General features: G+C 38.6%; 1 protein-coding gene across 1 annotated transcript in view; it reads right to left on the reverse strand.

Annotated features, from left to right (window-relative positions):
* Positions 1-14,761, reverse strand: part of ZDHHC2 (zDHHC palmitoyltransferase 2) — a 67,711-nt gene that overhangs the window by 30,708 nt on the left and 22,242 nt on the right. The window contains exons 2-3 of the mRNA XM_086380672.1: positions 4,972-4,998; positions 3,812-3,906 (exon numbers count right to left, since the gene is read on the reverse strand). Of these exons, the coding sequence (XP_086236798.1) occupies positions 3,812-3,906; positions 4,972-4,998 (122 nt within the window). The remainder of the gene's footprint in view (positions 1-3,811; positions 3,907-4,971; positions 4,999-14,761) is intronic.

Consider the following 14,761-nt stretch of genomic DNA (forward strand, 5'->3'; position numbering starts at 1 on the left):
TGCCCTCTAAATACAACTAGGAAAAATACCTAGAAAGAAATTCAGAATATAAACTGGCTAAATTAGTGTGGTGGGATTTGTTTTTTCTTTTTCTGCCTACTCTTCATTTTCAAAATATTATTTAGTATGGTTATATTATTTTTATATTGGAAGAAAATCTTATGAATTGAAAACTTATATTCTCTCAATAGTGACTAGAAGATATTTACGTTATTTTCTTCTATTTTCTCTTTTCCTACATTTAGAATCTCATTTCCAAATGGCAGCTGAAGTCCAGGACCGTCATTTTATAAGTGAGGGTTCTCTGGCTGCTGATCAGTTAAAAAGACTGGCCCAAGATCTTGCATTTTATTAATGGACTAAGATTATTAACCAGCAAACAAGGACTCTTTATTTCATGACAATGGTCTCCAAACTCTTTTGATCATGTAACCCTATCAGTAAAAGAATAACTGGAGACTGTACTGCTAGTATATGCATATTTAGTCATACATATATATTATTAGCTAATATATTATGTACCTTATATACGAAATTTTTAAAAAAGGAGTTGATGTATGGCAAAACCAATACAATATTGTAAAGTAAGTAGCCTCCAATTAAAATAAATTTATATTAAAAAATACATACATAAATAAAATTTACTTTTTAACTTAAAAAAATAAATAAATAAAAAGTAAAATATGAATAGAGATTTTGCTATGTTTTTCCTCTATGCTCCAACTGATGTCCTGAGCACCCTTCTCCCCGAATATAGTCTCTACTCCTTTTGCTAGAGCATGGCGTAGGGACAAGAGTGCAGCTGTGAAGGTCAAAAAGACTGTTTTGAATGTTAGCTCTGCCACATGCTAGCAGGAGATAATGAGGAACCAGCAAAGGAGACCAAGAAGGAGCTGCCACTGTGCATAAAAATAAAATTATTTCCATGAGAAAGGAGGTAAGAAAATTCTGGAAAGAAAATAATGGCATGGTTAACAGCAAACAACAATGGCACCCCACTCCAGTGCTCTTGCCTGGAGAATCCCATGGATGGAGGGGCCTGACAGGCTGCGGTCCATGGGGTCGCTAGGAGTCGGACACGGCTGAGCGACTTCACTTTCACTTTTCACTTTCATGCATCGGAGAAGGAAATGGCAACCCACTCCAGTGATCTTGCCTGGAGAATCCCAGGGACAGGGGAGCCTGGTGGGCTGCCATCTATGGGGTCGCACAGAGTCGGACACGACTGCAGCGACTTAGCAGCAGCAGCAGAGTATAAAGAGAAGGCAATGGCAACCCACTCCAGTACTCTTGCCTGGAAAATCCCATGGATGGAGGGACCTGGTGGGCTGCAGTCCATGGGGTCGCTAGGAGTCGGACACGACTGATCGACTTCACTTTCACTTTTCACTTTCATGCACTGGAGAAGGAAATGGCAACCCACTCCAGAGTTCTTGCCTGGAGAATCCCAGGGACAGGGGAGCCTTGTGGGCTGCCATCTATGGGGTCGCACAGAGTTGGACACAATTGAAGCGACTTAGCAGCAGCAGCAGAGTATAAAGAAAGAAGTCCAAAATCTGGACAAGAGTCATTGTTGCCAAGCCAGGGAGTCCAGCCTTTTCCCTGTGGAGTGGGCAGAATCCCTGAGTAGCCAGAAGCAGCAGAGTGAAAGAGTCAAGCCTCAGCTTCAGAATGAAGGATGGATTTCTGCAGGATCCTCGGAATCCCGGAGTGTGGGCAAGATTGGCAGGGGTGACGCCACAGAGGAAACTGCAATGTGTCAAGACGAGAGGGATGACTGAGCCTCCAAATTAGGGCAATGAGGGAAAGTAACGGAACAAGGGCTGGAACGGGAAAAGGGCTGGAACTGAAAAAGAAAAATGAGGAAGTGACACATTTCCAGAATGTGGGTGCTAGGGGAAGGGCGTGGATGGCAAGCTTCTGGCTCGAACGATGACGTGGTTGGCAGTGGCATGAACACGCGTAAGAAACAGATGAGTCACGGTTTGGGGAAGGAGAGGGTGGTGACTTCAGTCTGTGATGGGCTGCGTCTGTAGTGTCAGTGCAATGATCAAGGATGCATGTTTGGCAGGCAGATACAGAAGTTTGAAATTCATGGGGGAGGTCAGGCTAGAAACAGATGTGGAAATTGTGTCAACACAGAGGTGATAAGCAAACCACCAGAGTGGAAGAGGTGATCTATGATAAAAGTCAGTTTTCTCCTTCAAACCTACGATTCAGGCTATGATGAAGGCAAGAAAGATGATAGGAAGGGAAAAAACATGGTAGAGGGAGGAAAAAGAGGCAGGGGAAGAAAGTGAGAAAAGAAGGGAAAAGGCTACCTCTTGGCACTCTAGAGCAAGCCTGCTATGAATGCTATGCCGATATCTGTGGTTTTGTTTTCAATATCCTTTCTCAGTTCACACAGCGTATTTACTGGCCTTTCTGACCACAGCTGCATTTCAAACAGATTCAGGAAATAATTCACAATGATGCTTAGATCTCTTTCTTTCTTTTTTTTTTCAGGTTAGCCTACTAAAACCACACTATTATTATTGGAGCAAAGTTTATTTCTATTCAACATCTATGTACTAGACTAAGTGCCAAGGATACAACAATCAGTAAAATATAGCCCTTTGCCTCAAGGACATTTAACCAGGATTAAGAACCCAGAAACAAAAAGTTAGCCAGAATAATCTTTTCAAAATGCGTATTTGAACAAATAACTTTATTTAAAACCTTCTGAGCTGAGACTGTTAGATGTTCCTCAGTATCTACTCTGTCCTTGTAACATGGTTAATGTGAAGTGAAAGTTGCTCAGTTGTGTCTGATTTCTTTGCAACACCATGGACCATATAGTCCATGGATTCTCTGGGCCAGAATACTGGAGTGGGTAGCCTTTCCCTTCTCCAGGGGATCTTCCCAACCCAGGGATCAAACCCAGCTCTCCTGCATTGCAGGCAGATTCTTTACCAGCTGAGCCACAAGTGAAGCCCAAGAATACTAGAGTGGGTAGTCTCTTCCTTCTCCAGTGGATCTTTCTGACCCAGGAATCGAACTGGGGTCTCCTGCATTGCAGATGGATTCTTTACCAACTGAGCTACCAGGGAAGCCGCATGGTTAACATGGCCACTGAGAATAAAGACCAAACTCCAGTCTTCTGTGCAACCAAATGTGGCCATATAACCAGCTGAATTCTAAATAGAAGTGGAAATGGCATCAGCAAATTTTAGAAAGTGTCCTTAATAAAAAGACATTTACTTCCACTCCTCTTTTCTACTTTCTCTGGTCTGCTGCCTGGAATGTAGATATGATGGCTGGAACTGAAGCAGCCATTTTAGGTCAAGAAGTAACGCTGTAAATAGATGCTATGTATGTTAGAGTAACAGGAGAGGAGCCTGGGTGCCCAGCAGCTGTAGAGTAGCTACAGACTCTGAAAGTGAGAAAGATTAGGTAAGTTGTTATTTTTTTATTGTTGTTTTTGGTAGCTGACAGCCAACTAATGAACCACTAATATGATAATTATAAGAGAAACATGTCTACCTTCAGCTCTGTCTTTCTATCAACCTATCTACCATCCATCCATCCTTGTGTCTGACTCCGAAGCAGAAGTGGAACATATAACATATTTAATATTGTAAATATAATACTTATACAGTGGAAAAATAATATGTACCAAGTAAAAATTCAACTATTTAACATATTAATATAAAAAAACCACTAGGCTCAATAGGTTTGCAATATTAATAAAAAGACATAAAACTCATTCTTTAGACAGCAATATTTCAGATTTCCATCTTTAGGAGATAACTATACCAATATTTTAACTTACTTCTTTCGAAGGGTTCATTGGTAATGTAAAGATAGTTTTCCAATACGACCAGACAAACATTGCAAAAAGTAGATGATAAGCAATCAGGCACACAACTAAAATGAGAGAAACAAAATTATCACTGTAGTATGCGAATACACACTGCAATCATGGTATCACAAAAGGTATACCTGTTCTAAAATAATCAAAGAATTTAATTATTTAGCTACCATCCTATGATCAGAACCCTCCCATCTATAAACAGGCCCATCTATTGGCAAAACAGCTACAGGAACCTCTCTTAAATTATAAAGATAAGGAAGTTACGCCTGCAACTTTAACTATAAACACAGTGTTAAACAAACATTAAAACATTCAGGCTTTAATAACTTTGCTTCACTAACAAAGAATAGCAAAAGCAAAATAAGCTATTTGCTTATTTTGTTCAGCCTGAGTCAAATCTGGTGTCCCTGTTTCAGCAACCACAGTTTTAACCAGAGATCATCTGAACAAAGAGAGAATTCCTCCAAGAGGAGTTTAAGTTTCTTACTGACCACATGCGATGATTAAGAAAAGCATTCTGAATATTCTTCTTAGATAATGCATACAAACACACTCCATGTTGTGTATTGGCCTTGAAACTCTATGTAAATCTAAAATATTAATTTGGTACCCAGTGTATTGGATAATACATTAATATATAACTTAATTGTGTAGAAAAAATATGTGAATTTAAAATATAGCATGTTTGGTATTTTTAAACCTTTAACAGCAATTTCAGCTTTTTAAAGGAAGATGATATTTCTGTTACAGAATCATTAAAACATCCAATTATCTAATAAGGCACCTAAAATCAGTGTGAGATGATCAAGGAATAGAGCCAACGATCTTTTTCATGAATTATGTAGGTGACTCAGGTACGGGGTCACACTCTGTGTGGAAACAGGAGATTGTTGATATTCCTGTATCTGCAAGCCACCAAAGTCTTTGGCACAATGACTGCCGTTTCAGGCCAGAGGTCTCTGCTAAGCGTCTCAGAGAATTCAGCCTGAGATGTCTTTTTACCCCATCTTGACTTCAACATTCTCAAAGTATCATTTATTAATCAAATCTAAATGAATGCTATTTATTTTCTCAAACTATCTTTAAAATTTCAGATCTAAAGCAATGATGTATCTTACCTTGTTCTCCAATGTTTTCCATGGACACTATAGAAATAGAGAAAAGAGACAGGCAATATGTTATATGAAGCTTATAGCAAACACAGGGCCTGAAAGAGACATAGGTCTTGAGTAGGTTAATAATTTAGCTCTTTCCAAGCCAACGTTCTTTAAATATTTGTTAGACTGTTTAGAGGACAGGTGAGTATTGTGGAAGAGGTGGGGAGGGGAGGCTGGGCCTTCAGCCAGGCCCTGCTAGGCATCCCAGCCTTGGCTCCCACGCAGGAAAGAAACCCCATCAAGTGTGGCCCTGGTGAGTCTTCCTCCTTTATTGATTGGTTTCTCAGGTTTCCTTTCAACTACAGAGTTCAGATAAAGGTTTGCTAGCTCATTACACTCCCAGAGACACCGATTGCTCTTTGTAAGCTGGCAACCACTGAGTTAGCTCTCCAGAAGGAAAATTAAAAAAAAAAAAAAATCATGTCCACTGCACAGACTTCTCTTGCCGGATTTCTAAAAGTACACATTCTTATGCCCAATGGCTAACTGCTTCCTACCGTACAACGAGGGGCCCGAGAAACTGCCGTCTCTGAGGGGCTGCTGTGAATACTGCAAGGTGGCAGGTAGATGAGGACTGGGACCACGAGCTCAAACCAGCTGGGACAAGAAACCCGACTCAGTAGCCCTAGCCGTTTTCTTTCTTTCTGTTTTTGTTTTTGCCATTTAAACTTTTTATTTTACATTGCAGTACAGCCGACTAACAACGTTGTGATAGTTTCCGGTGGACAACAAAGGGACCCGGCCACACATATACAAGGATCCATCCTCTCCCAGCTAGAGAAGGAAATGGCAACCTACTCCAGTATTCCTGCAGGAGAAATCCCATAGACAGAGCACAGAGGAGTCCGGCAGGCCACAGTCCCTGGGTTTGCAGGAGTTGGACATGACTTAGTGGCTAAACCACCAATCACTACCATTCTGCCCCAAACCCTCCCCCATCCAGGCTACCATATAACACTGAGCAGAGTTCCCTGTGCTATGCTCCCTGTAGGGAACAGTAGGTCCTTGTTGTTTATCCATTAAAAAATAGCAGTGTGTAAATGTCCATTCCAAACTCCCTAACTACCCCGCCCCTCATCCTTCCCTCTTGACAACCATATGTTCTCTAAGTCTTCTGCATGGTCCGCTTGCTTTGTTCCCATGCGGTCTCCCTCCATTTGTACTCAAGTCTTCGGGACGGTCTGCCTTATCTCAGTAGTAGCAAGTCTAGATTTGACTTTGTTTCCTGATGCATTTTTGTTTGTATTTAGCTACTAAAAGGCAGACAGGATTTTCAGCCTTTGTCCTGGAGTATAATTTCATTTGCATTAGTAACATCGGAATTAGAGGGTAATGCTGTGAGAGATTTTTAAGATTACCTGATCAGACCAACCTCCTTCCCAGGAGGGCTACAGTTCAGTCATTTCTCGAGCCAGTGGGAACCACAGTTTTGGAGAGCAGCCCATTCTCTTACTGGACTGATTTAAGAACGACTGTAAGATCAGGGTGTGCCGAAATGAGCCTCCTGTGGATCCTACCTATGATACACAGGCTTCCAATCTGTAGCTATAAACAGAAAATCTAAAAGGCAGATCTTCAGATTTCTCACCAATCTTGATGTGGCTCCTTTAAATATTTCCTGGTCTTTCAATTTCTGCTAACATTCCTGATCCCCAGGATGGGACAGGCAGAATGAGATGATCTTTGACTTACAAATGGCCTGTAACACAAGTGTGCTTGCTCATCAGAGGCAAGAGTGAGTCAGAGGGCACTTTCTCACAGAATCCCTAAAGTGGCTGATGTAGGGCAGAGGAAGGACAGAGCTGTCTTTTCTGTCCAACCCCACTACTCCTATCATGCATTTCTCTCTGGGCCCTGACTTCCCCTTCTTTAAAATGCTCTAAAATTAACTACAGTTCTTCCTTGGATCAAAATTTCTACCCCTGCAGCTAATCGAAGGAAATGCAAAAGCAATTTGAATCCATTTGTGCATTTATGTATGAATGACCCTTAATGACCATTCCAGAGGTTCTGGTGTTTTAATGAAAATGTATTTGCTAACCTATGACTCTAGTTGTCAGAACTAAACAGTAAAACAAAATGACATTAAAAAGAAAAAGTATGATCAGTATGAGGTAATATGTTTTTTGCCCTGGACTGTTACTATATTGGCTGGATATGCATTCAAAGGTATCTTCTGAAGAGCTATTTCTGTCCTTCACAGCTTGCTTTTCTTGAATGTACTTCAAAATTCACAGATTTTTTTTTTCAGTTAAATGATTTACTCGTGGATGCACGTTTATGGAAAATAATTCTGATAACATTTATAGAGTAAAATGTGAAAGTCCAAAAAGGTTGTATCAATTATACTCCACAAAAATTCTGAGCCTATCAAATTTCCTATGAATGTAAAATGTCTTTCATTTTTGTCAACATTTTGCCCAAAATAAAAATCACTGTTTTAGTATTCATTTCTCTGTTACTAGTGAACTTTAAAAAATAATTTTTCTTAAAAAAATTAAATGATTGGTTTTTCCTATCTCCTCTGATTTTTTCTATCTCTTCTCTTTTACTTTTTGAGAGACTTTTATATACTCTGTGAAGTAATCCCATATTTGTTACATATGTTCTAAATAAAGTTGTGTATAACTACTTTCAAATGACTTAATAAATACCAGTAAAAATAAACAATCTGCCTGCATTGCAGGAGACCTGGGTTCGATCCCTGGTTCAGGAAGATCCCCTGGAGAAGGAAATGGCTACCCACTCCAGTATTCTTGCCTGGGGAATCCCATGGACAGAGGAGCCTGATGGGCCACAGTCCATGGGGTCACAAAAAGTCGGACACGACTGAATGACTAACACTTTCTTTAAATGGCAGTGCCAAAACTTTGAAACTGACCTATGTCATTAACATATGTATGGACCACACTTGGTTGTGCTTTATGTTACTGAGGAAATTGATGTTCTTGCAACCATGTTTACCTCATTATGAGGTCAATGGTTTATCTTGTAATTTTTTTCTTTTTGCTGCACCAAGCATCATGTGGGAACTTAGAATCCTGACCAAGGATCAAACCTAAGCCCCCCTGCACTGGAAGCTTGGAGTCTTAACCACTAGACCACCTGGAAAAGTCCCTGTCATAATTTTCAACTTAGGGGAGGAGCTGTCAGTTTCAATATCCCTCTCTATGACAAAACCACATAGAATACAATGTTATTTTCTCTTTCATTCATAAATAACCATTTAAGGTTATTTACTCACGTTTCCAATACATATAGATTAATATATAAAGACAATATATGGAAAATACAGGCTCAATTTTGGAAAAAATAGATGTTAAGTTAAATGTAGTTTAATTATTTATATCAATGTGAGAATTAAATAGCAATACTGATCATATTTATGACAGATCTTCCAAAAATAATATTGGATTTTAATGTGAATTTTGAGTTTTATCCAGTATTACTTAATTATTTCACAGAATTTCATTTTGGTCTGTTTAAAAATTAGGCTGATACTTATTCTCCAACTGCACACATATAGAAATTTCAAATCTCTTATAAACACCTTTACTATATTTTCTAATAACCAGTTTTTGAGGTAAATGAACATAGCTATTTATATTTTTATTAAAAGAAAATGGAGGCAGATGAGCTTTACTACAAGTCACAATGAGCAGCGTATTAGTTACTTCTATCTGAGATTTTTGTTTTCAATTTTAAAGTTTTATGCATGTGACGAAAATATTATGACTTTGGGCTCTGCTGAATCTTATTAAAATTAGTTCCTTTTTGAAGCAAAACAACTAGCACAGAGCATCTGTCTCATAAACGTTTGCCGAATAAAAACATTGACAAACAGAAGTAAACATCATGAATTTGAATCACGTACAAGTGGAATCCCAATGCAAACCTATGAGAAACAATTCTTTCTTCTGTGGACTCGGAAATTTCAAGAACAGAGTTATTTTTTTCACCTGTCATCTTAGCACACTGTAGAAACTCAACTAGTAATCTGCAGAACCAAAAGCAACCTATCTGCAATGCCTGCTGGCCTACACCCCCCAGAAGTGAAGACAACACCGCATTACACAAAGCAGGGACAGAAGACCAAGTGGTACCTGATCCCCTAAAAAAGGAAATTCTTGAAGAAGGCATTGGTTTCCACTGGGCTTCAAGCAACTTTAAAAGAAGACAGAAAGGTTTTATACGTTTATAAGGTTTTGCCTCTTAATTTTGAGTCTTCTTTAGTATCTTATTTTTTAATAGGTCAGTGTGTCAAAATCATAAAGAACCTTTCCAAGCATAACAGAACTAAAGAGCAAAGACTCCAGATGAAGACAGGCGAAGCCCCGCTCCATCTCTGCCTCCCGCTAGTTTCACAGTGACCCTATTTAACAGATATTCCACCATGAAGTGAGTGCAGGAGTAACAAATGCAGTATTACTAGAGCTGCTGTGGAATTAAAAGAGCTAATAAGTGTAAAGTACTTAACACAGGCTGGCACACAGTAAGCCGTCCAAATATACCAGCAATTATAATACATGACAGTTAATTTTGTGAACACTAATTGTAAAAGATATCATAGAGGAACAGGGACCACAAATGAAGAAAAACTACAAAGAGACAAGTTATATTTGTACAAACCTCTGAAAGACATCCATGCAAAATTCTGACTGCAAACAGGCTTTACAAAGTGAAAAAAAAAAAAGGTGAAAAATGACTTAGATTTCATATCTTGCCTTTAATATAGATGTGTCATTCCAGAAACTTGGTAGTAGAAACAAAGATGGTGGGACTCATCCTTACAGAGGGTGATGAGGAGACACAAAAATCCTATTGCTGATATGGCAGTCAGTCCACACGAGACCTTCACTTTAAAGAGACAAGACCTATATTGGATGTGACACCATCTGTTCAACATAATGAATAAAAACAATGACTTCAAAAAAAATGCCTACTTTTTATAATCATTCCAGAGAATTAGACATAGTTTACAGCTGGCAATACGAGCACCACTGTTCTTACCCTAAAATACTTCCCCTGCCCATCTGGTGGCCACCTAAATACACAGGATAGTCACACTGTGGGACATGATTTTAATTTTCATTTCAGAAGTGTATCTGCCTAATTTTATCTTGGATTAGCCTAATTTCTTTCGGGTTTCTTAGCCTACCATGATAATACTTTGCTTTGGAGATTTCTAATATTCCAATCTACCTGCAGGATGTAAAACTCCTCCCTGATTAATTGCAGTACAATGAGGAAACAAGACCTCTGCCTTGTTGAAAGAGCCTAAAGAATTAAAGTACTTTCTTGGCACTGGTGGCATATTGGAAGAGAGACAGTAGGAATGATAAATTATTACCAGTATTAGCAAGAATGTTCCTTTTGGCAAGAGTCAAATAAAAGCTTTTAAGAATTACATCTTGGAACCTGGAACCATCAAGAAACTTCAAGGCTGGTCAACTGGGCAGCCAGTTGTATCTTCCAGCTACGCTTTCTACAGCTTAACCCACTTCCTCCCTCATTAGTCATTCCTCTAAGAAACAAACTGGGATGTTAGAGAAAAGGCTGACTGCTCAGCTATCAGGTTAGAACTGATGTGTGATACTTTTGTCGTAGTATTGATCCTTAAGAAATTCTTGTATAAAAATCAAACAGATAAAACCAAGGATGCAGAGTCAGAATGTCAGCCACTAATAACCCCGAACATACCAAAGGGTGACACACTGCTTCTTGTTCCAAACCTGGCTTAAGTAAACATCCTTAAAAATACACACTAAAAAAAAAAAAAAAAAAGATATACCTCACTTATCTCTTCTGTGTGAATTATCAAGTTACATTTAATCCAAGGGTCAGTAAACTACAGTTCTAAATTCAAATACAGCCAGCCACCTGTTTCTCTAAACAGAGTTTTTTGGAACACAGACACACTCCTTCATGACACAGCTATCTCTCTGCGGCAGTGGAGAGCTGGGTAGTTGTGACAGGCAGAGTACAGCCTGCAGAGCCCAGAATATTCACCATCAGGCCCTCTATAGAGAAAGCTCTTCAACCCCTGTATGTTCGTTCTCCAGAGAAACAGAACCACAACACTATGAGACTAGATATCAATTACAAGAAAAAAATCTGTAAAAAACACAAGCACATGGAGATTAAACAATACGTTTCTAAATAACAGGTTACTGAAGAAATCAAAAGGGAAATCAAAAAATTCCTAAAAACAAATAACAATGAAAACACGACAACTCAAAACCTATGGGATGCAGCAAAAGCACTTCTAAGAGGGAAGTGAAAGTGAAAGTCGCTCAGTTGTGTCCTACTCTTTGTGACCCCGTGGATTATACAGTCCATGGAATTCTCCAGGCCAGAATACTGGAGTGGGTGGTCTTTCCCTTCTCCAGGGGATCTTCCCAACCCAGGGATGAACCCAGCTCTCCCACATTGTGGGCGGATTCTTTACCAGCTGAGCCACAAGGGAAGCCCTCTAAGTGGGAAGTTTATAGCAACTCAAGAAACAAGAAAAACATCAAATGGGCAACCTAACTTTACACCTAAAATGACTGGAAAAAGAAGAAGAACAACAACAAAAAGCCCAAAAGTAGCAGAAGGAAATAAATCATAAAAAACAGAGCAGAACTAAATGAAAAAGAAATGAAAGAAACAATAGTAAAGATTAATAAAAATAAAAGCTGGTTCTTTGAGAAGATAAACAAAATTGACAAACTTTTAGCCAGACTCATCAAGAAAAAAAAGAGAAGAATCAAATCAACAAATTTAGAAATGGAAAAGGAGAGGTTACAACAGACAATGCAGAAATATAAAGGATTATAAGAGACTATTACGAGCAACTATATGACAATAAAATGGATAACCTGGAAGAAATGGACAGAATTTTAGAAAAGTTCAATCTTCCAAGACTAAACCAGGAAGAAACAGAAATTATGAACAACCCAATTGCAAGCACTGAAATCGAAATTGTGATTAAAAATTCTCCCCAAAAACAAAAGCCCAGGACCAAATAGCTTCACAGGTGAATTCTATCCAACACTTAGAAAAGAGCTAATACCTAGCCTTCTGAAACTCTTTCAAAAAATTGAAGAGGAAGGAACACTTCCAAACTCATTCTATGAAGCCACCATCACCCTGATACCAAAATCAGACAAAGACAACACAAAAAAGAAAACTACAGGCCAGTATCACTGATGAACATAGATGCAAAAATCCTCAACAAAATTCTAGCAAACAGAATTCAACAACACATTAAAAAGCTCATACACCATAATTAAGTCAGGTTTATTCCAGGGATGCAAGGATTCTTCAACATATGCAAATTAATCAATGTGACACACCATATTAACAAATTGGAAGATAAAAATCATATGATAATCTCAATAGATGCAGAAGAAGCTTTTGACAACATTCAGCACCCATTTATGATTGAAACTCTTCAAAAAAATGGGCACAGAGGGAACCTACCTCAACATAGTAAAGGCCATATATGATAAGCCCACAGCAAACATTATTCTCAATATTCCCCCTAAGATCAGGAACAAGACAAGGGTGTCAACTCTTACCACTATCATTCAACATCGTTTTGGAAGTCCTAGCTATGGCATTCAGAGAAGAAAAAGAAATAAAAGAAATCCAGATCAGAAAAGAAGTAAAGCTCTCACTGTTTGCAGATGACATGATACTATACATAGGAAACCCTAAAGATACTATCAGAAAATTACTAGAGCTAATCAGTGAATCTAGCAAAGTCACAGGATACAAAATCAATATACAGAAATGACTTGCATTCCTATATACTAACAATGAAAAATCAGAAAGAGAAATTAAGAAATCAATCCCATTCACTATTGCAACAAAAAGAACTCAATATCTAGGAATAAACTTACCGAAGGAGATGAAAGAATGGTACATAGAAAATTATAAGACACTGATGAAAGAAATCAAAGATGACATAAACAGATGGAGAGATATTCCATGTTCCTGGATAGGAAGCATCAATATTGTGAAAATGACTACACTACCAAATGCAATCTACAGATTCAGTGAGACCCCTATCAAATTACCAATGGCATTTTTCACAGAAGTAAAACAAAAAATTTCACACTTCATGTGAAAACACAAAAGACCCCAAATAGCCAAAGCAGTCTTGAGAAGGAAGAATACAGCTGGAGGAATCAACCTTCCTAACTTCAGATTATACTACAAAGCTATAGTCATCAAGACAGTATGGTACTGGCACAAAAACAGAAATACAGACCAATGGAACAAGAGAACCCAAAAATAAACCCACGCACCTATGGTACCTTATTTTTGACAAAGTAGGCCATATACAATGGGGCAAAGTTAGCCTCTTCAATAAGTGGTGTTGGGGAAACTGGACAGCTACATTTAAAAGAATGAAATTAGAACACTTCCTAACACTGTACACAAAGATAAACTCAAAATGGATTAAAAACCTAAATGTATGTGCAGAAACTATAAAACTCTTAGAGAAAGACATAGGCAGAATACTCGATGACATAAATCAAAGCAAGATCCTCTATGAGCCACCTCTTAGAGTAATGGAAATAAAAATAAAAGCAAACAAGCCAACAAAGGTCCATCTAGTCAAAGCTATGGTTTTTTCAGTAGCCATGTATGGATGTGAGAGTTGGACTATAAAGAAAGCTGAGCACCGAAGAATTGATGCTTTTGAACTGTGGTGTTGGAGAAGACTCTCTTGAGAGTCCCTTGGACTGCAAGGAGATCCAACCAGTCCTTCCTAAAGGAAATCAGTCCTGAATATTCATTGGAAGGACTGATGCTGAAGCTGAAACTCCAATACTTTAGTCATCTGATGCGAAGAAATGACTCATTTGAAAAGACCCTGATGCTGGGAAAGATTGAAGGTGGGAGGAAAAGGGGATGACAGAGGATGAGATGGTTGGATGGCATCACCGACTCAATGGACATGAGTTTGAGAAAGGTCCGGGAGTTGGTGATTGATAGGGAAGCCTGGCATGCTGCAGTTCATGGGACTGCAAAGAGTTGGACACGACTGAGTGACTGAACTGAACTAAACTGAACAGGAGGGACCTAATTAAATTTAAAAGCTTTTGCACAGCAAAGGAAACTAGAAACAAGGTGAAAAGACAACCCTCAGAAGAGGAGAAAATAATAGCAAGTGAAACAACTGACAAAATATTACTTTCCAAAGTATACAAGCATACAACTCAATACCAGAAAAACAAACAACCCACTCAAAAAGTGGGAAAAAGACCTAAATAGACATTTCTCCAAAGAAGACATATAGATGGCTGACAAACACATGAAAAGATGCTCAATATAGTCATTATTAGAGAAATGCAAATCAAAACTGCAATGAGATATCACCTCACACTGGTCAGAATGGCCATCATCAAAAGTCTACAAACAATAAATGCTGGAGAGGGTGTGGAGAAAAGGGAACCCTCTTGCACTGTTGGTGGGAATGTAAACTGATTCAGCCACTATGGAAGATGGTATGGAGATTCCGTAAAAAAACTAGGAATAAAACTACCATATGACCCAGAAATACCATTCCTAGGCATATACACTGAGGAAACCAAAATTGAAAAAGATACATGTTCATTTCAGCACTATACAATAGCTAGAACATGGAAGTAACCTAGATGTCTATCAACAGATGAATGGATAAAGAAGTTGTGGTACATATACACAATATTACTCAGCCATAAAAAGGAATGCATTTGAGTCAGTTCTAATGAGGTGG

This window comes from Bos grunniens, chromosome 27, assembly GCF_055505025.1.
Source record: "Bos grunniens cultivar Pamir isolate PY7600 chromosome 27, Bosgru_T2T1.0, whole genome shotgun sequence".
Lineage (NCBI taxonomy): Eukaryota > Metazoa > Chordata > Mammalia > Artiodactyla > Bovidae > Bos > Bos grunniens.